The sequence below is a fragment of the Spermophilus citellus genome, assembly GCF_964194105.1.
Source record: "Spermophilus citellus genome assembly, chromosome: 7".
NCBI lineage: Eukaryota > Metazoa > Chordata > Mammalia > Rodentia > Sciuridae > Spermophilus > Spermophilus citellus.
Genome location: NC_138188.1, coordinates 43,158,265 through 43,184,452, shown reverse-complemented (window position 1 = coordinate 43,184,452; position 26,188 = coordinate 43,158,265). Strand labels below are relative to the sequence as shown.

At 37.7% G+C, this 26,188-nt stretch overlaps 1 protein-coding gene across 1 annotated transcript in view; it reads left to right on the top strand.

Annotated features, from left to right (window-relative positions):
• Positions 1–1,088: 1,088 nt before the first annotated feature.
• Positions 1,089–26,188, top strand: part of PLSCR5 (phospholipid scramblase family member 5) — a gene marked incomplete at its 5' end in the record, with an annotated part of 40,293 nt that continues 15,193 nt past the window's right edge. Inside the window, 3 exons of the mRNA XM_081300827.1 lie at positions 1,089–1,178; positions 3,112–3,321; positions 3,920–4,118. Of these exons, the coding sequence (XP_081156953.1) occupies positions 1,089–1,178; positions 3,112–3,321; positions 3,920–4,118 (499 nt within the window). The remainder of the gene's footprint in view (positions 1,179–3,111; positions 3,322–3,919; positions 4,119–26,188) is intronic.

The window sequence follows — 26,188 nt, the reverse complement described above, 5'->3', positions numbered from 1 at the left end:
TCTATCCTATTTCTTTCCTTCGCTCAGCCCCAGCCACTGGGGTATTTTCCCTGTGTGCATTGCCAGGAGAGGCTTTGGCTCTGCCAATGCTTTTATCCGGAGCTCCCTTATTGGAAGGTGACAGACACAAAAATGTCAATGTCCAAATCTATACCTGGAGCCAAAAACAACTACGTAAGGCAAGCAGTTCTCTGGTTGCACCACCTCATGTATACTAGTAAGAAAATAGGCTAGGCCCAACGATGACTTCCCCTCTTTAGCTCCATTCCTTTGAGTTACTATCGCATTTTCCTTTGGCAGTTTGCAAGAGTTCAATTCTAAAAGTACATCAAGGTCAAAGCCTTGGCAGTTTTGTATGGGTTCCATTCTGAAGAAGACACACTATGTTGTAGCATGTGGGATGACCAGCTCGAGATCATCCAAGTCCCGTTCTGCCTGCAAAATGCCCCTGTTACCTTCTTATCCGCTAAGACCCAGCTGAGGCTTTTTCTCTCTGTGGCTCTCCAGCAGCCATTGGGCATAGTTTGCTGTCTGTGCATCTGTGTGTATCTCCTTAAGTGTAAGAGGGTTCACGTGACCAGCTGAATGAGGTCAAAAACCAGAAATCTGGTTTATTTTTAGTAGTTCAGTACATCATTGTAAACTGAAAATGGAGAGTGACTACATTGTAGGCATATTCATGAGTGGCCTTGAAAGACACTGCAGGAGGAAACATTTCCCACAAGGAAATATCTTCTTGTGGGCTGAGCAGCAAGCATGCACGTATTCATCTACTTCATCTGGAACAAATGTACAAAGGTGAGAATATGCTGATTTCTTAGCAGCAGCCAATACCTAGCCTTCTGTTCAGCAGACTATAAGAATGTGTTGAAATATTAGAGACAAAAATAGCCACATAGAAGAGTCACGTATCTAGACATATGGAGTGGAGATATACTGAGATTTTTTAAATCAATATTGATACCCACCAGAAAGCATGCATGGAAAAGGAACTGGACAACCAAGCAGACAAAATTACTTGACCAATTGACATTAGCAAATAGCAGCAGCAGCAGCTCCAGACATAGGAGAGGAAGTACATTGGAGGAATGGTCACGGTGGCAGAGTTAAAAGCTCCATGTGGCTATGAGCAGGGACTCCCAGTCAGCCAGTTCTATGTTATTCTTGCTTCTGAATGGGTAACATGCTCAACAACAGAGCAACTGTGCACTGATAGTTGAAAACAATTATCCATGTGTCTCACACATGTGTGAATGTTTTATTAGCAGAGACTGGTTGCTTTTGTTCAGGACTTTCAGTTTAAAGGCTTTTTAAAATAGCAAATATGTTTGATAGTTAGATTGTGTCTTCCACAGAAACAACGCACAGGTATGTTTATTATACATGGTAAAAAAAAATAACACCTCTCCCAGTCAACAGATGTAAGCTTACTTCCCATTATGAAATAGCTGAATTTGCTAAGCTTGTCCTATAATTCAACTCATTGTTTTCACAAACTTCTTTGGGAAAGATGACTGGGAAACCAGAGCAAAATCATGATACATTTGGAAGAATAGAGTGAAATGATACTTACCAGAGGCTGTGGGTGGGGTGGGAAGGTGGAGGGAGCAATAGAATAGGGAGATGCTGTTCAAAGGGTGCAAATTTTCAGTTAGGTAGGAAGAATAATTTTGAGATTGATTGGTCATCAGCTTGACTATAGTCAATAAAAAGGCATTGCATTTTTTCTAAGAGTAAATTTCAAATGCATCATTACAAAAAAAATGCTAAGTGAGATCATAGATATGCTCATTAGTTTGGTTTAAGTATTCCACATTATATACATAAATCAAAACTTCTCATTGTGTAGCATAAATGCAATACAATTAGGATTTGTCAATTAAAACAATATTAATGGCAAAAATGGTGATATTGTAACTATTGCAATTTCAAGAAGTAATAACTGATCATTGTCTTTGATCCAGGAATCTTATGTCTTATGTCAAAATATTTGAAACTATGGCAGCAAATTTATTAACTTGCACATAGGATAGACTATCAGATCCTTCACAATTTTTGACATCAGTATGGCAATATTATTTGAGGAAACAAACTGACCACCTGGAGGCAGGAGAATACATAGACTCTTGTTTTTTTTTTAAGGGACAGATGTGTATTCTTGATGTGGATTTGCCATTCTTACCTGCACAGATTCAATCAGCAGGACTTTTAAGGGTTTGTATTATGGAATCCAAAGGCAAGGATTTCATGTAACAAAGCACCTGAACAGTGGAAAAGGTATGAGAGTGAGTTCATGATCATAGAATCCACTGGTTAAATCATAGACCAACTGCCCAAAATTAGTTGATTTCATGGAATGCTGGGATAGGTCTGTAGAGCTTCTCAGCCCATTGTCAATTTTATTAAAGAATGAAAGGATGGGATGCCTTTTTTTATATATATAAGTTACAGGCATTGAATCAGAAACCTCAACATAATGTTGTATCCCCAACAGTAAAATTACATAATTTGAGAACCAGGGGTAGAAACAAGAATGACTTATTTTCCTTCACTCCAAATGACACCCTGGGTAATTTGCACAACTCTGGGCTGTGGAGGAATGAATGTTCTGAAATCCAAAAAAGCATGCTCTTACCAAGTGAAACAGCAATGATTCCATTCAATTATAAATTGTAGCTGCCACCAAGGTTTCTAATCCTCCAGGACTCCCCTTGTCTAAGAATCACAGACAAAAGTAAGAATTCCCATACTAGCAGGGATAATTGATCTCAGGAAGCAGAAGAAGGTAGGGATGCTTTCACACAACATGGGCACGAAACAGAAGTTGTGGAATTCAAATTATCCACCTGGGCACCTACTGACTCCTGCCTCATTGGACATTTACATGCAGCAACACAGAAATAAAATGGTAATGATCACCCAGCAGAGAGACTCCCAGGAGTAAAGAGTAAGATCAGGACAGCAACCAAGGTTTTCTGAGATGATAGTTGAGCACACAGGTATTTAGGAAGAATTGTGTGAGAGAAAAATGCTGAGTACCACCAGTTGTGGCCTGGTATCAACTGCAATGACTGAAGCTCTAGTTCATCCCACGTGTTTCTCCTTTCCAAGTTTTCCTCTCAAGAAAAGGGGCCCATAAGAACCACAGAGGAGCTCTCCGCAAACCACTGTGGAGCAAGTGGTAGACAGTATCCACCAGGAAATGCACGACTCCGATCTCTGGCTTTGGCATGGGACACTACCAACAAAACTGAGCTGAGGCCAAATGAGCACAGCAAGGACTTCTCTGATGGATCACTTTTGCTCAAGGACTCCAGATGGGTTTGTCTAAAACTTTCTTCAAACTCTATCGTATCCCACAAATATGTACGATTTTTGGTGTGTTGGTTAAAAATCATAATAATAAAAATTTTTAAACTATATGGCAAGACCCTTCTTTTCTTGCCTCACTTCTTTGTATAGATCAGAACTTCATTACAGCCTGAGACTTCTCCCCACCTCCTCCAGCTCCTTCTCATTCATTGCATTAATACCATTCCCCTAATTGATTTTTTATACACCTAAGTCCACCATGGTGTCTGCCTCTTTTATTAACTTAGTGTATTAATATCAATATGCACAACAAGAATAAAGACTTTATATTATGTAAAGCCCTACTGATGGTCTCCACCATTGTCTTTTATGAATAAAATCATCAATTCTATGAATTTGCATTACAAATAGAAACTTACTACCCTTTTTCTAATACGTAGCAATTCGGAAGTTCAGTTTTGACAATATTTTATTGTGGTTTTTTTGTTGTTGTTGTTGTTTTGTTTGTTTTTTGCATCAGGGCAAAGAGTGAAATTTTGTATTAAGAATTGCCTTGAACTACTATTTTGAACACTGAATTCCTCTGAAAATTACCTTTTCCCATAAGCTTGATAATGTTCTTTATCAATCTGGCCTAAGATTGGAAGGTAAATCAGCACTAATACACAAAATGTATATTACAGGAAAACCTTGGATGACAGTTCACATTGAAGACCAAGTAACATCAAGCCGCATCATACACTTCCGGGACTATCAGAATTTAAGATCAGAAGGAATACCGCCATTCCCACACAATATTGCAAAAGGTATACTTTTCAAATTTAAATCATAGTTTTATAGTTTCAACTTCAAAGGAAATTTCCATATTTCAAAATTCATTCGTATGTATAAGTGAGGCACTTCTACCCAAACATAGATGGGAAGTGAACAATCGGAAATGCAATGACACACTAAAAGGCAAGCATCTAAAGAATCTGACAGGTTCTGCAAGCCCCTCCCATAAGCCTGTGAGTTCACATCGTGTTTAGCATGTCTATCTGTGGAAGGGCATTTTCAAAGACGAACTACCTAAAATCTCATTACAGATCATCATAGACAGGCAAACACTGGAAATCAATTTTGATGAAAGGAGACAAACTCTGAAATTCATTTAAGTGAAATATTCCTTCTAAAACAGATTCCATTCATTAGTAGACCAATATTACCAAGGTTATCTTCAATCATTGTTCCTTTTGAATTACGTCAATAAGGTTTGTTAAAACCTGATTCTGAGCTACGACTTAATGACTTGCATAATGCTCTCCATTTTGCCTTTTAGGCCATAAGCCTAAAATATCCACTACCTGACCCTTTATCTGTGATGGCATAGAGTATGACAGATTCAACAACAGAAATCATATGCCATGTCGATTGTTTTTAATTTTGATGTTGACTATCAGTTCTATTGAGAATAATTTTGGGACGTCTTTGAATACAACATGCTGGCGACATAACAGTTGTAAGAGGAAAGATTCTATGAGGACTTTCAGAATCATGACATTGTGCTGTCATAATCCAGCTTCTCTAATCTTAAATCACCTGAAGACATCCTTTGTGGCTGGATGGAAGAGGAGTATTTGAAATTGCAAAACATTTTCCACCATATTAGTGCTTTCAATGCCTCTGATGTATAGTTAATCTTCTAATTATATTGTTGTCTAAATATTTTAGCTGCATTAAAGATAAGCTTAAAATGCAAGAATATGCCAATAACAGCAATCTAGGGGGAAAAAATGACCATGTAGAAATGACAGGTTTGGGCAGAACAGGAAATTATTTACAGATTGTACCCATGTTATTGCCTAGTTATACCAAGTGGTGGATCAGGGAAAAAAAATGGAGAATGAAATAGATATAAGATTTATGCTCAACAGAAAGTTTAATAATATAACATAAAATGAACTCATGCTAACATTAATAATCTTTAAAAGATACAATATTAGAATTACAGTGCACTAATATCGAAGCTTGTAAAATATGCACACTAAAAATAAAGCTTTAAATTAAAAGTAATTAATATTATTTATATTACTCTTCTAGATGGAATTTCAAGACTTATTAAATGTGTAAAACAAATTAGATCAAGATTGTTAACACTCTTTTTATTATTGTAGAAGATAAATGCTTTGTTGGAATTAAATTCATCTCTAACTTCTTCCTTCCGCATGCTAATTAATAGAACAGGATCATGGATTTGTTAATTAAAATAAGATACCTCAGGGAATTGAAATTAATTTTGATATCCTAATAGATACTTTTATATCAATAAATCTCCCAGATGTTTTGTCAGCATTATATAAATGCAGACAAAGCCTTTTTTTTTTTTTTTGCTTGACTTTGGCAAAAGTGAGAGGGAATTATCCATTTTAGACTAATCACAATGCATGAGGTAGATTAATGTAGTTTTTCATTAAGACTAATCTCCATGGATATGTTAGAAATTTCACAATAAGCTTTCAAACACTATATATCTAAGTCATTTGTTCAAATGTGATCCAGTTTAATAGTTACTGAGAGCTATAACCATCTGGCAGATGTTTTCTGGCCTATGTGAAATGAGTTGAGGGGCTCATTTCTGTTTCTATTGAACACATGTCCAGGTCACCAGAAATACCACCACAATTTGCACCCTAATTAGCAATATCAAGCACGTTGTGGGCTGCATGGTAATGGAACATGGGCTACCCTCCAAATTTGGAAATGAGTCTATTCAAACACAAATGGAAATGCCCTTCTGGGGTCAGCATCCAGAAAGCTTGCATTTCTGTGTAGTGTAAATTTCAAAACCAAAAGAGAATTTTTTATTTTTGCTCAAGGTATTCACGTGCCACTTTCTTTGAAAATGTGTTTTTGGTCGTATTGTAAAATATAACATGGATCAAAGAGTGTTGTCAGCATGGTACTGGACATTTTGAGAAAAACAGACCCCTCCGATCATTTGAAAAAAAACCACAATGCTTCTCCAATAAAATTATTTGTATACATACATATCTGTATACAACATCAGAGACTGCACAGAATGTCCTTACCCTAGCACAAGTAAAAATGATGTGAAATATAATCCATTTTTTTCACTGTGATTCTTCAGGTAGTATCAGTTGACTTTTTTTTTTCATTGTAATATCAGGTCCAATAAAATTACATTGTTAAGAATTTTTAAATGAAAAGATTTTAAAACTCTATGTCACTTCTTTTATATTCTAGCTGGAATGGGATACACACACACACACACTGCACACACACACACACACACACACACACACACACACACCAAGAATTCCAGATGCTTTCATTAGTCAGTGTTTTGTTTGTTTGTTTGTTTTTGTTTTTTCTTATATCAGGCTGTATGTGTGAGTCTTTGGTCACATAAACCAGACCTTTACCAGAAATCACATGGATTTTTTAGGAACCCTTTCTTTTTGTTCACAAATATCAAACACATACTTTGCTACATAGAATGTTCTCTAGAAAAAAAAATAATAATTGCAGAAGTATGAAAATGAAACTCAAGAGAGAATAAGATTTTTCTTTGAATAGCAAATTTACATAATATTTAAATATTAAATGTGAATATTTAATATTTGTGCTATGGTCTGAGTATGAAAATTCATATGGCAAAGCCCTAGTCTTTAAGGTGATGGCATTTAACCTGTGGAGATTTGGGGGTTATTAAATCAGGAGAAGGAGCCCCCATGAATGAGATTTGTCCCTTTTAAAAGAGGACTGACACCTCACCCCTTTCACCACGTAAAGAACAAAGAGAAGGTGCCATTTGTAAACCAGAAGTAAGAACCCATCATACATCAAATCTTCCATGCCCTGATCTCCCATTTCTTGGTATCCAAACGGGTGAGATTAAATTTCTTTTATTGTATGCTTCTGAGTTTATAGTGTTTTTTTTTTTTTTTTCATAGAAACCCAATCAGACTAAGACAGTGGATATGTCACGCTTGGGTAAAAATCCATGCACGGAAACTAACTAACATACATTTGGAATGAAACGTAAACAGAATTCCTGTTCTTTCAATGCTCTGTAAGAGAAATACATAAGGAAATAGGCAAATACAGTATAGTGTAATACAAGCCATGATCGGGAAGAACGAGTTGGATTGGTAACCTCTAAGAGGGATCTGAGAGTCTCGGGACCCAGAGCTGCTGGACAGCCATGGGTGTATTTAATTTGATTCTAAGTCCTGTGTCCAGCATCATAACTGGCCCATAGAAAGGAACATAGCAGAGTTTTAGGATTGATGAAAATACAAATTATCATAAAATTATCATTGTGGATGTTGGTGGTGAGGGCAATGTGGATGTGGGTAGTTGTGCACATGTATGCATACAATTTATACACTGTTGGAAATTGTGTGTGTGTGTTACAAAAGATAGAACCCAGGTTTATTTTATTTTATTTATTTTTTGATACCAGAGATTGAACTAAGGGACATCCAAAAACCTGAGCCACATCCCCAGCCCTATTTTGTATTTTATTTGGAGACAGAGTCTCACTGAGTCGCTTAGCACCTTGCTTTTGCTAATGCTGGCTTTGAACTCGCAATCCTCCTGTCTCAGCCTCCCCACCCTCTGGGATTATAGGTGTGCACCACTGTGCCCAGCTCCTTTTCATTTTATTTGGAGTCAAGTTCTCCTAAGTTTCTCAGGCTGGCCTCAATCTTGAAATCCCCCTGCCTCAGTTTCCCAAATAGCTGGGATTGCCAGTGTGTACCACCTCGCCCCGCCTATCAGAATTTGGGGGAGAAATCAGTTTGGGTAATTATGTCAACCCTTAATAAAAGATTTTATACAAATCTGAAAAGCAGATGACATGTATTCTGTAATATTTTGAATTTTAGAGTTGAGCAAGATCAGAGCCAGGGCATTGATAAGATCGTTCAGGGCTAGAGTACACATGATAAAATTCAAAAGAGCAAGGAGGCCTCCTAGATAACACCCAGAATGAAAAGCAAAGAAAGCCATCTGAGTCATTAAAGCAAAACCAGGAGGAAATAACTAGTTAAATAAGCCAAAGAAGGAAAGTTTTGAAGCAAAGGAGGTCAGCAGTTAAGCGCCCAGAGAGGTCAAGTGAATAAGGATTTCAAAGCATATTTAGTACAGGCAGCCCAGCGCCATATGTTGCCTTGGAAACAGCAGTTTCCAAGAGGTGACAGCTTTAGAACTGGGGAGTGGAGGCAGATTGCTCCTGTCTAGGTGGTGAATGGAGAGGGGGGGGGGGCGGAAGCAAAGAAGGCAAATATTGACTTATATTTGGGGAAGCTTCTGTTCAGTGAAGGAGACAAAGGGCCTGGCATTGAAACTGACAGCCGAACAAGGGAGAGAAATATTCTTTCACATTTTCTTTCATGTGATAGTGAAGTTCCTACACAGAGTGTTTCCCATAGATTTTTACCAAACAGTACCATGAATTACTAGGAATAGTTTGTGGAATCACTGTCTCTCCAGGTTCATCTGCCCAAATGACTTGTTCAACATGCTGGAAGGTAAAAAGATGGAGCAGGGAGCCCTGAGAGTCCCCAACATCTCTGCAAAGCTATCATTTGCTTTTTCTATTTTTTTTTAATATTTATTTTTTTTTAGTTCTAGGTGGACACAATATCTTTATTTTGTTTTTATGTGGTGCTGGGAATCGAACCCAGTGCCTCACGCATGCTAGGTGAGCACGCTACCACTTGAGCCACATCCCCAGCCCCTGCTTTTTCTATTTTAATAAGCCTTCTGGGGAGCAACAGGGAAGGACCAGTGTGACATTTCACAAACTCTTCCTGATCACAAAGAAGATAAAATGTGAGGAGGAAAATTAAACATATAATATATAAGCCCTGACTCCATTTCCTTATCGATAAATGCTTGCAGCCGAATTCTAAACTACCACATTTTCATTTTTCCCTTGCTGCTGTTTTATTTATTTTTTTATTGTTTCTACTTTCCTTAACTAATTGGCTTCCTTCTTTGAATTCTCTTGTACACTAATATACATAATTATAAGTAAACTAAAGCAGTAAAAAAAATGAATTAAAGTCTTTTTTGCCATATAGAGTGATTTTTAAAACTGCAACTCTGAAGTATAGTTTTTATTGTTGTGTTTACATAAACTAGTAGATGATCTGATCTTTTTCTTTCTCTAGCAGGCTAACAGAAGGGGAAGGGTGTGGTGCATTTCTGTGAGATCTCCTAGGGTCTCCTACTTTGTTAATCACAGTTTAAGTAAACAAAAAAATCAACTGTTATAAGTGATTTTTCTCTCCTCAGTGTCCTGGTAGCAGAGTCACCAGGCTTTCTGTGTAAATGGAAGGTGGAGTCTCACACCTTTACCTGATACAGAAGGCTCCCAGACTCAGTCATACAAATGGGGAGATTGCGATTGCTTATTAACTCCGTTCATCCCTCAACACTCTGTTCTTGATAAACATAAGAGGGCCGTCAACAGGAGAGCTCTAACAGAGTGGACAAATGTCAGGTCCCCAGAAGCAACATGAATCCCCTTGGCATTTCAGATCACATGGTTATTCATAAGCCGCCTGGCTCTAAGCATTTTTCCACATTTTGTTCCTCTCCTAACTTGTGATATTTTATGGCTCATAATCACTTCAGCAGAATCCCAGTCAAAAGACATGATTGGAATCAAATTTTGTAGACAACATACACAGTATTTATAAAATGGAGAACAAACTGACTCAACTTGTGAGTTTGCTGTAATTCACTAAATTAAATGAAGCATCCACCTATCTGATCCCCTAATGCAACATCTAAGGCACAGGAATTTTCTCCCTTCCTCTTTTCATCCTTCAAACACTTCTTTTCTCAAGTGAAACAAGGACTCCAGAGGTGCCTGCAAGCATTTTTTGAAGCAAAACATCTTTATTTAAAGTCATTGCTCCAGGGGCTGTGGTTGTAGCTCAGTGGTAGAGTGCTTGCCTAGTATGTGTGAGGCACTGGGTTCAATTCTCAGCATCGCATATAAATAAATAAGAATAAAATTCTAAATATAAACAAGGAAGGTTGAAAGGAACCATTTTGTTGAGTTCCCTAATCAGGGAGATAGAAGATGGATGGATGGATGGATGGATAGGTAGGTAGGTAGGTAGATAGATAGATAGATAGATAGATATCCATCCTAAATAAGGGCTGGAGAAAAAGCAATTCAAAGAAATTCTACTTTTATGGGGTTAGTTCTCCACCTTTTGAGTTCCATCAGGATGTCCCTTTGATGTAATGAAATTTAAATTCAAATTAGTACCACTTTCCTGGCCAGTATGGCATTGTAACTAAAAGATGTCCTGCACAAGGCCAGGCCAGATTCTTCACTCTGAACATTTGCTCAGACCCAGGACATCACGTAGCTGGGTACACCATATACAGTGTTCCCTATCTCAGAGGAGGTGGCTCACATTTGACACATGGCAGGTTTGTATAGTGATCACTATTTTCCTGAAAGGTGAACAATTCTAGTTCTAACAAAATCAGAAAAGGGTTTTCCTTTTGGGTAAAGATGGATTCCCTCCCTTCTCCACCTATCCTTACACTGCTTTCCTCCTAGAGAGGCTGACTTCTTTCCTCTGTGAAAGAGAGCCTCACATTCTCTGGCTTCCCAATGGAATTTAGCCAATGGGGAGGTGGGAGACAGGCAGATGGGAGGAGAATGGGTGGTCAGAGTAGCTCTCCTCATCTTACCCTCTCAAGGAAGCCAATGTCTGTGACTCTCTCTCTCTCTCTCTCTCTCTCTCTCTCTCTCTCTCTCTCTCTCTCTTTCTCTCTCTCTCTAAATAATCCCTTTGTAGTTAAACCTTACTGATCTGTCTTGAAGTGTCTCTTGGTTCCTCTCTGTCCCCTAACTCCTGGAGGTCCCTCCGTGTGTCACTCCCAGGCACTGCAGGTCTCGCCCATCTCTGTGCTCATGCACCCCATCCAGGCCCTAGATTCCACTCCTGCACAGCTCCTATAAGGAAATAAAGAGACAACCTGGAATATGTGTGGGGAGTCAGACCCTTCTACAAAATCTACCACGTGTGATTGTGCTCATCTTCAATCAGGGCGGACAAAAACTCTTGCACATTCCCTTATCTCTGAGAAACACCACTCCACGTTGCAAAAGAACAAAGCATTCATTTGAAGCTTGTTTCGAGCACTGAATATTCGAAGCATAAATGCCAAATCATATAAAAGTTTTAAAGTAAGAGTGTCATATCTCCAACTCCCACCTCTGAATCCATGGTCTTTTTAACAGTTGGTGTTTTGGGTTTGTTTGCCTTTAGGTGGGTATCAGAAGATATTTTTAAAACATTCTAAAATATTTAAATATTATAAATATCTGGAAATAGAAGATTCTTCTAAGATATACTTCAGATTCCTGATTTGTTAAATAGTGTTGACTCTCAACAATATTAGATGAGCTATTCAATGAAATCACCTTTCCTTTTGCCACGATTTACACACAATTGCTTTTGGGTTTTCAGGGCTTCTACAATGTACCTTCCATTGCTTGTCTAAAGCCAGGTCCTCAGGGCTCCGCCCATAGGTTGATTACAAAAACAGAAGACCAACAGAAGCATTTATAATATTATGGTATACAGTTCTGCAGAATGAAATCATGTGTAGGAAAAAAAAAAAAAAGTAACTTTTAGCTACCAAATCTGTGCTAAAGGGAAACTATTCCCAGCCTCAATGTCTAATTAATTCTCTTGCCAGACAATCAATTGCTCAAAATATTATCACAATAGTGTGCTTGTCTTGCCATCTTGAACTATATGTGCAGCTATGTATAATTTTAAAGGGGAGAGAATTAAAAGTAGCCTTATACCAGTCCATAAATTATACACAAATTTAGCATCATTTATGTCAAAATTTCAAAGAATTTATTAATCCTAGGAAAAGCTGATAATGAGAATGAAATAATGGTTTCAGGAGGTAACCTTGGTAACAGTTTGGCTTGGTTTCCATGGTAACAAAGAGTACAGCTGAGAGGCTCAAAGAATCACAATTTCCTTTGATTGGTAGATTCTCAAAAATGATGATTTGGAAAGTGACAGGGGATTTGAAAAAAGAAAAAGATTTCCCTTATGAGGAATGAGACATTAAGTGTAATAATAGCACATTGATGGTTGGACACAGACAGGCCTTTGAAATTTAATGAAACCCCCCTTTGCTCCTTCATAAAAAATTGGATAGAATATCTCAATTTATAACAGCATGAATCTGGAGACTAAATTTCCTTCTCCTGATTAACTAGCCACTGTATACTAGATGACTTATAATGTCCTCATAAAATTAGCTTAAAATTCTATTCAATGACATAAATTGTGAATAAATCCACAATAAAACAAATATTTTTGCTGTCTCTGTATTGTTCTGTGGAGCTTAATAGGAAAAAAAAAGGTAAAATAAAAAATATAGTGAGAAGGGAATTAAGAAATCTAGAAAATCAGGACATATCTCTGTAGCTAGAAGTGGCATGAGCTCATATCATTTTACTTGCTCCTGGCTTTTCTTTTCACAAAGTAACTCTCTGTACTTACTATCAAAAACAAAACAATCTGAATAATTACCTAAGCTGCTTAGCTGCTCCTTGGAAAATACCAGATTCTTCTTGCTTTACCCACTATAAATAGAAAATGTTGTAAGTTGAAAATGCATCTAACCTACAGAATCTTGTAGCTTAGCAACATGACAAACAGTAGAGTATCAGTTCTTGAGCCTCATGATTGCATGGCAACAGGGAGCAGCTTCTTGCTGCTACTACTGGCCAGTATCAAGAGAGTATGATACCACGTCACCAGCCTGGAAAAAAATCATGTTGGATCATAGCTAGAAAATCTATTGATAATGCCTATTATGTTTACACCATAATAAAGTAAAACTAAAAAAAATTGAACCCCAATAAGTCAGGAAAATCTATAACACATTATTTTAAGTTGTTTGAATTGTAGTATTTTAAAACATTTTTTTATCAATGTGAAACACAAATTTGGAGAGATGCACAGACAGACTAGGAAAACCCTGGATGAAACTGTAGATATTGAGCTCCTGTCTACAATGTCAGAGTCTCATAAAAAGAATAACAAAAACAACAACAAACTTTATTTAGATCTCCCTAGAAGGAAGGTGTGTAAAGGAAGAAAAGATTGAACAATCTTTTGCAGAGTCAATGGTTTACATCTAGAAGGCAAAGCACCGAGTGACAAACAATTATAAAATCCACACAAACTCTTGGAGAGGAGGATATGGATTGGATGGACTAAAGGCCATGGGTACAGACATCTTAATAATAGTCTCCTGCACACAACTAATGGAATAAAAAAGGGGGGGGGATTTTTTTAATAAAAGAATAAATGTATGCATGGATCAAAAGTTTATGTGCTTCAAAAAGAAGTGCTATGGAAGAATACACCATTTGTCATATGCTAGTCAATTTCTTGAAATCCAGGGATAAGGAAAGATCTCTGCAGTCATATAAGCAAAGGACTCATGAGACAGAAGGCCTACTGTCTTCAGATTATCTACACAAATACTGAAGGCAATAGGAGAATCTATAGCAAGGTACAGGAAACTGAAATTGCAACTCTAGAATGTTATACCCAGCCAATGTGTCCAGCAAGTGCAATGGTAGCAATGTTTGTAGGTATGACTGCCTGAATTAAGAAAATAAGAATTGATGAGAACTTCTAGAAAACACAATATCATGGCAACCCATGACATGGCAAAATTATGATTAAAGGGTGAATGTCAATTATTGAGATTTTATATATAGAACTTAAACAAATGTTGTTAATATACATGGTTATAGAAAAATGAATTTAGAGTTTATTATATAAACATGCTCAGGGCTAGATAACTATAGCTCACTGGTAAAACGCTTACCTAGAATGTGCAAGGCCATGAGTTCCACCCACAACACTGAATTTAAAAATAAACAAATAAATAAATTCAATATATAAGTAATTCTGTAGGAATAGATATAATATCTGTAATTTATACGTCAAGAGAGGATAAGAAGTGGGCTGGGGATGTGGCTCAAGCAGTAGCGCGCTCGCCTGGCATGCGTGCGGCCCGGGTTCCATCCTCAGCACCACATACCAACAAAGATGTTGTGTCCGCCGAGAACTAAAAAATAAATATTAAAAATTCTCTCTCTCTCTCTCTCCCCTCTCTCACTCTCTCTTTAAAAAAAAAAATATCATTAAAAAAAAATTCTCTCTCTCTCTCTCTCTCTCTCTCTCTCTCTCTCCTCTCTCACTCTCTCTTTGAAAAAAAAAAGAGAGGATAAGAAGTAAGAAGAAAGAATAATAAAATCTCTATTTATCCAATAGGATAAATCATTTTAAAGTAAAAAAATCACAAATAACATGAAATGAGATTATAGAAATAAACCCATATAAGTCAAAAATTGAAATGAATATAGAGTAGCTTAGTGAGAGATTAATTTTATCAGATTAGATGATGTATTTGTACAGTTTTTGTTACTATAATAAAAATACCCATGGCTGAAACGATAGAAAGAGAAAAGGTTTGTTTGGCTCACAGTATTGACCTCAGTTCAGTCAGGAAAGGACCTGGTAGCAGATTACATCACTATTAGGGGGATGACATCTGAAAGAAAGAGATCCTGTTGTAAAACAAATCCAAAGAAGCTTGGGATTCAAGGAAGGTTTTTCATCAACAATCTTGTTATAAGAATTAACTCAGGGTCCCCTTGAAACTTACTATTCCTTCCAATGCCAGCCCCCCCTCCCCCAGAGACCTAAACTCCTCCCACTAGGCCTCACCTCTTGGATCTCATTCCTTTATTAACTTTGACACACCAAGGACCAACTTTCAGTGAGTAACTCTTTACTGAGTGCTAGCTCTGGGGCAGACACTGCTTGGATGGTTAGGATGTGTGAAGGAGTAATAAAGAAAGACTAAGACCCCTGCTGCAAAGAACTTGAGTCTTGCCAGGAGAAACCGACAATATGTAATAAACACAATAAAAAAATAGATTTATGGTGTTTTGGAAATGGCAGTGCCTAATAAATGAAAGAAAAATTAGGAAGGATTAGAAGGACCAGGGGAACCCCAGAAAGAGAAGAGTGTGGGAGTGATAAGTAGGGTGCTTGGGCCAGACCTCATTTAAAGGGTGGTATGAAGGCATTAATCTGCTCCTATCTTACACAGCAGCATTCCAAAAAGAGATAACAGAGCAAAGATCCAGTGTAGAAGAATCCCAGGAATGTTCCAGAAATAGAAAGGAGGCTGACATGACTGTTGTGGAGGAAAGAGAGGGAGCAGTGTCAGATGTGATCCAGTAACCAGATATCCGGGGACACAGGAGAGTGAAGTGATCTGACTTACATTTTCAAATGGCAATTTTTGCCGTTCCCCTTGAGAATCTAGTGTAAAGGGCAGGGATAGGATCAGGAGAGGCATCTATGAGCAAGGGCAATAATCAGGCATGAGATTATCATGGCTGCATTAGGAGGGCAGCAATGAAGGTGGTGTAGACTCGTTGGATCCCTGATCTAATTTTGAAGCAAGAGCTGTCATGTGTGATCAACAGTGCGTGAGAGGAAGAAACCTGAGAAAAATGGCTAAGGAATTTTCAAGAGAAAAAAAAAAAACTCTACAAAGCATAAAAATGCATCATGTCATGCAAAATAGAACTTGAAAATGGTTTTTACAGAAACTAGAGACTTAAGAATTATTTTGTAAATCAAGTAACCCACAGTGACGTTTGAGAAATTAACAATTTTAAATGTGTTTACATGCATCTTTGGGGGAATATATTACACTTTATATAACAAGCTGACTACAGGCTCATGCTTTCTCTCAGCCACACTGCTCATTCAGCCTGAAAGACTGTTCTTCCTTTTCTCCACCTTGCAAATAGATTTCCTCCCTTTCAAAAATAGAGTGCAAAATTCCACATTCTAATCATCCTCCATGCTCCAGTACTAGCAGGAGTCATTAATGTCCTCATCTTTACACAATACATACTTTATGGGACGTTTTACACACTATGCTTCACCTTGGATGTGTTTACCCAGCTGTTTCTCACCTGGACTGTCCTTCCCCTTTCTTTTTTCTCTTCTCAGCCCGAGAACACAGCTTGGCAAATGGGAGAGAGCCAATGGATGCTTTTGAATTGACATTGAGTGGATACCTCTAAACAGGAATAGGTCCAGGTGACACATCAGAAAATTCATCTCAGTTGTGGGTGTCAATAAGTACAGTGGGAATACAAATCCGGAGTTAATTATACATATCTTTGTATCTATAGTTAGGTACAAATCTGAGGTTAAGTTTTTGCCATGCCCGTATGGTCATATTTGATTTCTGCAAAGAACACTTTAACAATGCGCTATTGAAAAGTTGTAACAGCAAAGGGGAAGGAGGGGAGGGAGGGTGCACGGGGGCAGGAAAGATGGTGGAATGAGATGGACATCATTACCCTAGGTACATGTATGACTGCACATATGTTGCAACTCTACATGGTGTACAAGGAGAGAAATGTAAAGTTGAAATGTAAAGAAAAAAATAAAACTGCTGCAGTTGGGTACAATGAACCAAAATGCATTCTGTTGTCATATATACCTAATTAAAATAATTTTTTAAAAAATTGTAACAGCCCATATTTCTAGCTATCTTAAAGGTATAGTGGTGTGTGTGTGTGTCTGTGTGTGTGTGTGTGTGTGTGTGTGTGTGTGAGAGAGAGAGAGAGAGAGAGAGAGAGAGAGAGATTTGCTAGTAAGTAAAATAATTAAGGGTGGAAAACTAAGTCATAACCAACGCTGCTTGTGGCATCTCCAGCATCATTGTGCAGTGATCACTTCGTGAAAGCAGGTAAGGTATCAGTACCTGTATTAGAGAAGTTACCTCCACTAGATAACAGCAAGAAGAAAGAGAACATGCACAAATAGCAACGGCAGACCTTGCTTTTCCACCAGACTTGAGCTTCCCATTCAGTAAGTATCATTCTCCAGATTATATAGGATTCCTTCCACTGTTTTAACCTCTGCTTACCAAAGCACGACCTTGAACGTGGCAGCGTTTTCTCAACGACTTAGCCTATCGACCCCAACCCAAATAAACCTCCGCTGCGCTCTTCAACAGGAATCAACTCGAAAGTGTTTTGCCTCTATGTTGAAGGTATATTTATCTCAACAATTCTCTCAGTTCCTTGGGAACTGTGCGCTTGGGGATCCCAGCTCAGGGAAGCTTATTTCAATGCTGGACTTGTGAAGAAAAAGTGCTGCAGCGAACGACTGGAGCGCGCAGGCTGCCAGGGAACTGCGGCTGCCGTCCAGGGAGGCAGCCAGCAGTGTTGCAGGGCTGCGCGGGAGGCTGCAGCTGCTGACGGGCTCTGTGCAGTGTTTTGGTGACATCTGAAAAGGCAGACAGTTGTTGGAAGGACAAAGTGACCACACTGAGCAAGGCACAAGGTAAATCTAATTTAAATAACGGTAGAAATACAGAGCTTTTCACAATGATAAAGCAGTTCCTGTTGGAGAGTACAGGAGTCTCTGAAGATTGCTAACGTACTCTCCTACTCTCATCTTAGCTCTGCCTTTCCATCAACCAGCTACCGATTCTCTCTCTCTCTCTCTCTCTCTCTCTCTCTCTCTCTCTCTCTCTCTCTCTCTCTCTCTCTTCTTTCAACCTTACCTTTATCTACTAAACACACACATTAGCCTACACCCTGAAGAATGGGTAGACAAATAATTGCTGATTTGTCTCATGTCTGCAGAGTACAGTTTCCTGCTAGTAATTTCTGTCTCTTCCTCTGTAACATATCCTCCAATGTCTGCCTAAGCCAGGAACTCTCAGAATACTCCCGTTTTATTTGGACTCTTTACAGGAAAAAACCTTAGGACCTATTCAATGTTGGAATTGGGCACAACAGACCTGGTGGACACCCCATGACAAAGATGCTATAGAGACTGATCATTTCAAAGAAAACTATTCAACTTAGTCTTCTTAAAGAAAATATATAGCCAAAAATTTGAAAAGAACTTCTATGCACCAGCTAAAATTTTACTCCTGCTGTAGGCCTAAAAATCTTAAGTATGGAATACATTTTTCTGTAAAGTCTTCATACACAAAATTTCAAAATAAGAGTATTTTCCAACTGGTGAAGAGGGACCCTCCAGAGAGATTTGCTTCATAACCATGTCTCCCTTGGTTTCAGATAAACTCTACTGTGTATCTAGGATCCTTTTCCTTTATTCCTGGTTCTTTGGATCAGTGCTTTTTTTTTTTTTTTTTTTTTTTTTTTTTTTAATGTAGGCCGGAAAAAAAGATAATGTGAAATCTCTTTCTTAACCAAAAAGGGTGATCCCTCTCCCAGTCCTCAAGCACAGATATCTCAAGAGCTATTCCTTCCCTGCTTTAAAGAAACAGGAAGGTTTAATGTGCACATGTGAGACAATGAATTGCTAATTCAAATGGCACATTATTGATTCTAATTATATTCTCTTTTCAGAGAGGGGATGAGTTCTGTCATTTCATTTTCAGTTAGAAAGTGACTCACAATTTTTTAAAAATTAAGTAGAATATTGATCCCTGTGCTTTACCGCTCCACTTGGGCACAATTTCCCAGAGTGAGAGCCAGGCCTTTGCAACTCAGAGTTCTAGGGATATACTGAAAAGCTAATAAATGGTTACTGAATGAACAAATGGATTGTTCATTGTATCAAAGGAGCAGGTTTGAATAAGATAGAAATGCCCTCTGATATAACTCAGTTGGTAGAGTGCTGGCCTCACATGCACAAGGCCATAAATTCAATGCCAGCACCAAGAGAGAGAGAGAGAGAGAGAGAGAGAGAGAGAGAGAGAGAGAGAGAAATGCACTTTGATACAAAGTTTATTCCCCAGGGTGAATAAATAGTTAATGGAGCTGGTAGCAGTGCCTCAAACCTGTAATCCCAATTGCTGCTCAGGAGGCTGAGACAGGAGGATCATGAGTTCAAAGTGAGGCATTAAGCAATTCTGCGGGACCCTGTCTCTAAATAAAATACAAAATAGGGCTGGGGATGATTGGGCTTAGTGGTGGAGTGTCCCTGAGCTTAATCCCTGTACTCTCCCCCCCAAAAAAGTTAATGGAATAAAAGAAATTACATTTCCTCAGAGGAAAACCACATCTGTTTACATTAAAGGATTGGATTTTTCATATTTAATAGAGTAGTGCTATTTTTCCCATATTTGCTTTTCTTACTTCCTGTGTTTATTTACTCATAACTTATCTCATTCACAAAGAATTTTACTACAGGAAAGTGTATATCCAGGGGCCAGACTTATGAATAGAGATGCATGTCTTAGGTGTTACATGATGGAAAATTATTGCTGGACTCTTATTTTAGTAGACCAGGCCATTGACATCTCTGAATGAAAGACACCTGAAATATAGTTCATTTGCATACCATGCTCCACCTCCATCGGTCACTTTCATAACTGGCTATTCATACAATTTGTTATTAATTATTATTACATGACACGGTTTGATAGGACACATGAAAGCAATAATACACACATAGGTGTTTGTATTACTCAGATTAATGCAACAAAATCTCTGGATGCTGCCTTCTCATATATTAATATTTAGGAGCCTTCCAATTAATTCCTCATTACACTGACCAAGCCTGTACTGGAGGGGGATGTGGAAATGAGAGCTCTCATTCAATGCTCTTGGTAATGTAAGTTGAGACAAGTACATTGACGATCAACTCAGTGGTTTTTACTAGAGATGAAGAACTTCATATCCCATAAACGGGCAATTTCGATCTTCCACTTAGAACTCCAAAATACAAGTCCTCATGTGCATGACAACCATGGCTTCCACCATGGAAACTACATCACTGTCCATAAAGGACAATGACACAGCTTGTGTTCATTAGTTTCATAAAATGGAATAGCACGCAGTGTTTTAATGGAATTGTATACATTGTGATGAATTTTTAAAAAAAAAAACATAATTTTAAGTTAATAAAATGTGCTTCAGATTCCATTTAAAATAACACTTATATAAATTAAGGAACAAATTTCTGGGCTGGGGTTGTGGCTCAGCAGTAGAGTGCTCTCCTAGCATGTTCCAGGCCCTGGGTTTAATCCTCAGCACCACATAAAAATAAATAAATAAACAAAATAAAGGTATTAGGTACAACTAAAAAATAAATATAAAAAAAGAGAAACAAATTTCTCTCCTTCATACATATTTGCATATGTACCTATGTATATGTATAAATAAATATGTGTTTATGTTGTGTGTGTAATTTTTAGGAACACATAAAATCGGAGGCAGAAGAACCATAAACCTAGTGAAGTATTCCTAAAACTGGCTCATCTGGTCCTTGTTCTGCCCCCACCTGTAGGCTTACATCCTGCTTCATTTTCCCAGATGCTACCAAGAGCATATCAGTGTTTTTGTTTTGTTTTGTAACAGGTAGCATTGCTTTTCTATTACTATACAGATTTAAACAAATTGCAATCATTCCCCTGCAACTGAAAGAGACTACTTAGATAAACCTCTCTGCCATGAAAATGTAAAGTCAAATACCTAACAATTAAACTATGGGTAAAATTCTGAACAATGGTGCACTACTGAATGGAAAACCCTCCAGAAACAGTTATGATATGTGCTGGAAAACTGCCATAAGCAGGGGATAATTTTCTAAGAATTATGTTGCAATTTTTTCTCCACTTTGTTGATAAGGACTGAGGCTGGGGGATAATAGAGGCTTTTCTTTCAGGAGGGGCCAGGACAGGAACACAGAGCTCTCTAGGTAGAGGCGGAGGCCCACCCAGAAGAGTAGCTGGATGTGCAGTAAGGAGTTTCCTGGGAAGGGTCAAGGCCTTTGACCTTAAGTTTTCTGAGATTCACTTTCAGGTTTTCTTTTTTAAAACTGCAACACCACTCTGTGAGTTTCGGGTTTGGATTTTATCAGTTGACATGCCCACCTTGTGTTGGCTGTCTTGTGGAAACCAAGTGGGGACCAGAAAAACAGCACTTTGGTGGCAAAGTGAAACAGATGCCCCTTGAAAAGTGTTACCACAGCCCAGCATGGTGGCATTAGCCCATAATCCCAGGAGCTTGGGAGGCTGAGGCAGGAGAATCACAAGTTCAAGGCCAGCAACTTGGGAAGGCTCTAGGCAATTTAGTGAGACCCTGTCTCAAAATAAAAAATAAAACAATAAAAAGGGCTAGGGATGATGCTCAGTAGTTAAGCACCCTGGGTTCAATCCCTAGGATCCCCCACCCGGAGAAAAAAGAAAAAAGAAAAAGTCACAGTACAGAACTGAGTGGGTGGTGTGGCCTTCTTGAGAATTAATGGTGGCCCTGGTTCTTTGTGGGCTACAGGTGTTAGGCGAGGAGCACCAGTAGCAGGAAAGTAAAGTGGTTGGCAGCACCAATCTAGCAGGAGCATAGGCAAGGCTGGTTCAGGGTGCTCAGAGCAGGGTTGCTAGGCTGCCTGAGAGGACAGTTTCAGGACACATGAAACAGCTGAGAGTTTCAGCAGGGAGTTTTTTAGGTCCTCCTTCAAAAAGACCAAGGAAGAGAAATGACTAGAGAGAAGGCAGTCACAGATAGGTGAAGTCTAGGCCTTTAAAAGGAAATACACAAACTTTCCAAGGTGGCACATGCCTGTAATCCCTGCAACTCAGGAGACTTGAAGCATGAGATGAGGATCACAAGTTAGAGCCAGGCTGGGCAATTTAGAGAGACCTTGTCTCAAAACATAGAAAGAAAGAAAAAGGGACTGTGGACAAAGCTCAGTGGTGGAGCGCTTGCCTAGCATGCAGGAGACCCTGGTTTCAACCCCCAGGGAAGGAAGAAAGTTGATACTCCCTGGCAGGACAGAGGCAGAATGCACCAGAGAAGTAGTCAATAGCCTTTCCAGGTGAGGTGGCCTGGAAAGTCCCCATTGTAGATTAAATATTGAAAGATCCCTTCAATTATTTATATGAGTATATTCAAATAAAGTGATGATTCACCTTGTATGGGTCACATGTATTCAACTTACTTGGATTTTTATTTTTATTTTGAAGTTAGTGCTCTGCAGAAAACCAGAATTAACTAGTCAATTATAACCAGAGGTGATAAAGCTCCTTGTGTGAGAGTATAATTAATATCTTTGGATGAAATTTTTGCCAAAGCACATGCAAATATTAAGAAACTTAAGACACGTATAGTTTCATTTAGAAATGCAAATCATATTATACATCTTTTGCAAAATGACAAGATAGACTTTTCAACCTGAAACATCAAAAAGTAGGAAAAAAAAAAAAACCTCTCTTTGCCAAAAAAGATCGAAAACTTTGACAATCTATGTCCTTTGAGGACTATGTTGAATTTTTTTATTACTACACCTTAAGAAGCCACTTAACTATTTTTAAAAGCAGAAAGTGTTGCTGGTAATGCAATAGAGCCTGCAGGTTCAACCTCCTTGAATCGAGCCACCTAGGGCAGTTGACTTGGTGGGCAACATCCACAAGGTCACCTGGGCAGTGGCACTTAGAAATGCGAGCTATGTAGCCAAGCAAGGTTAGGGCATCTTTCCCAGTACACAGTGCATTCAATATCTGTATGTTTTGATTGATTTACTTTGTGAAGTTATTGAAGGTTTATATTTCCCAATGTTTCTAATTAAGCAAATTTAATTTTAATATGAAAAATAAAAGTTTACTTGTGTGCATAAATTTGAAAATACATTCTCTTCTTGTTTTCTTTCTTTTGGGGGAGGTAAGGAGTGGGGGACAAATCCTGAGAGAAAAATAAAAATAATGATGTCCAAATCATTTTTTTAACTTTATTTATTTTTATTTATTTGTTTGTTTATTTATTTATTTATTTATTTATTTATTTTTATGTGGTGCTGAGGCTCAAACCCAGTGCCACACATGTGCTAGGCAAGCCCTCTATCACTGAGCCACAATGTTCAAATCATTTTTAACATATCAAGAATTGCATTTATAATTGTGAAAATCGTGAAAATGTCTTTGGATGAAATTATTGCCTGAGAGGACAGTTTCAGGACACATGAAACAGCTGAGAGTTTCAGCAGGGAGGTTTTTAGGTCCTCCTTCAAAAAGACTAAGGGACAGAAAGGACTAGAGAGAAGACAGTCACAGATAGGTGGCATCTAGGCCTTTATAAGGTGTTTTAGTATCATGTCTGGCACAGGAGACTTTTGGAAATAAAAAACATAATCTTGCTGATGTAAAAGTGAACCGAAATGTGAACATTTCAAAACATACAAAACAACTAAGTGGGAATTAGACTCTTAAGATAAATGTCATATGCCTTCCTGTTTGACTTCTATTAATTTTAAGTATTTTCTTCAGATCCCTAGTTGTATGATGGTTTCTGAGTAATGATCACCTTTGGTGACAGATTCGTCTCCCCCTGTTGTCCAAACAGATAAAATCAGTCTAGAAACAGCGAGGCGCTCCCTTCCCGTTATTTGTAAGCTGACAGGAGGGAGACAGACACCTTCTGAAGTTTTATGCATGCTGTTTTCTCTCATTGCTGCAACAAGAAAAGCCTTTCATTTTAACCTGGCTGTTTTTGAAGAAGTGACTCAGACACCTTCATGGCTTCTAAAGGTAAGAGTAAATATAGCCAGCTAATAAATTATCCTTCCAAATGACTAAAAACACAGTTATTGAGGTGTTATACTCAGCAAGACTGATACATTGTGGGCTGCTATTTGTTGCTTTTGAGTTTCTCATTTTAAAATTTTTTACTTAAAGGAGTACGCAGCATTAACACACACACACACACACACACACACACGCACACACACTTTATCTCATAGAATGTAAAAATTCAAATGTAAAAAAACATGTTTGCTTTCATGAATTTAATCAGCAAATTTAGAAAAAGAAGAAAGCTTCATACCAAAAATTGAGAACGAGAATACTGAATGTCAAACCTAAGGAAAAGATGAAGTTCTGAATTTAAAGGGATCTGAAGAAAACTTTTTACATCTTAGTGAGAAGGCTTTTAAGTACAATTCAATAATTTTTAATTTCCCATTTGTTATGCAAACTATGTGATAAAGTATTTATACAAAGAACACAAGACTATGAAGTATTCAGGGAAGAAAATTAAGAATGTGTAATTGCTAGACTTTAAATTTGATTAACCACAAATGAATATTTCTTCTGGTTTATGAATTAAAAATTTTCACAATTTCTTTGATAGTAAGTTAATTTAAAAGAATCTAAAATATTTAATTTAAGCAAGTAAATCAATTAGGGACTTTGGAGACAAGGGTCTGGTAAATTTTTTATTATATCCTTAAAACTATAGAAATGCTGTTAGTGTTTTCTTAAGTTCTCAAAATATGTGGGTTTTTCCCCTTTGAGGTAAATAAGTTGCAATTTCCCAGAAAGCACTTGTGTAATTATATAAAAATGAAACTGTAACATGCCTTTGTTCCATTGTCAGAACAAACATTTAAACTCAAGGCTAAAAGGCTTTAGCATAAAGAATTATGATTTGTATAATTGGTGGAAACTTTTAAACCTATTTAAAATAAGTCCAAAAGTTTATAATATCCTAAATTAAGTTAATGAACTATTAAAATATCCATACTTCCTTTCTGAAAGCACAGTTCAGACAGTATTTAATATTAAACAAATAATTTATTCTTTCCATTTTTTATTCACTGTTTAATATAGGCCAGTCCCTGAGAAAAAGAGGGAAAACTTACAGGCCAATTTTAAAATACATACAAGAAACAGCAAAATGTGAATTTTAATACATGCATACTTCATTGTCTATATTTAAAGACAAACAAAAACCTTGATCCGAATTTTCTTTCATTTAATAATAACACTAACACTTATTCCAAAACTCTTCATCACTTTATAAAATGAGAGTTACAGCAACGCGGTAGCCTGTAAGGTAAAGAGTTGCAGAATACGTAAAATATTTATAAGCTAGTTATACATTTTTAAAAGAGTAGATAGAAATTCAAAGCCAAATAGAAATTCAAAGGATTTCCTTCTTCATCTGGTGGTCTGGGTCTTTGAAGAAACTTGTGACTAGAAAGCAATGCTATGATCAAAATGTGATTAATCTACGCCCCCAAAAGCAGTGATGTTCTGTAATGATAAGGACTTAAGACTAAACTTAGAGGCAAAACTTTGAGTGGAAAAAAGAACCCCCCCCTTCTGCAGTTTACTGGTAAAATTTAACACACGGTGTGGGTATAACACTGTAATAGGCCCAATAGTTCTTCAAAGAATTGAAGTAACATAAAGATATATTTTCAGTTGGAAATATTGGTTGACTAGATTATATTGTTTGACTAGATGATAATCTGACTAGATTATCACCATCATAGATCTAAAACCTTTTTGAGGATTTTTCTTCAAGTTTATGTGAAGACACTCCTTGTAACTTCATAATGGTTTCTGGCCCATGAACCTATATTGTTGGTTAGCATCCCCCAGGGAATACAGGTGAGGTGGACATTTCATAAGCAGGTCCATCTGCACTCCTAAAGCAGAGGGCAGTCTGAACTGGAGGACATCATGAGGAATCCTGAGGTCTGGAACCCCTGGTTCAGTATAAATAAGTACATTTAAGAACAAGGTGTCCTCAAATTGAGAACAAGTTTGAGAAAAGAACAAGTTTCTCTGGTGAAGAGAAACTCTCTCCAGAGGTTATCGCCATGTAAACTGATATCTCAGAGAATGAAGCAAGTGATCTCAGGATGATGATCATCTCTCTCAACAGTCTGAGACAGAAACACAGCAATATTCCATTCCTGAATAAAGACTTTGGGCACTGAATCCTCTGGGTTTCAAATGCACCAATGCTTAAGGACCTGCCGTGAGTTTAAAGACC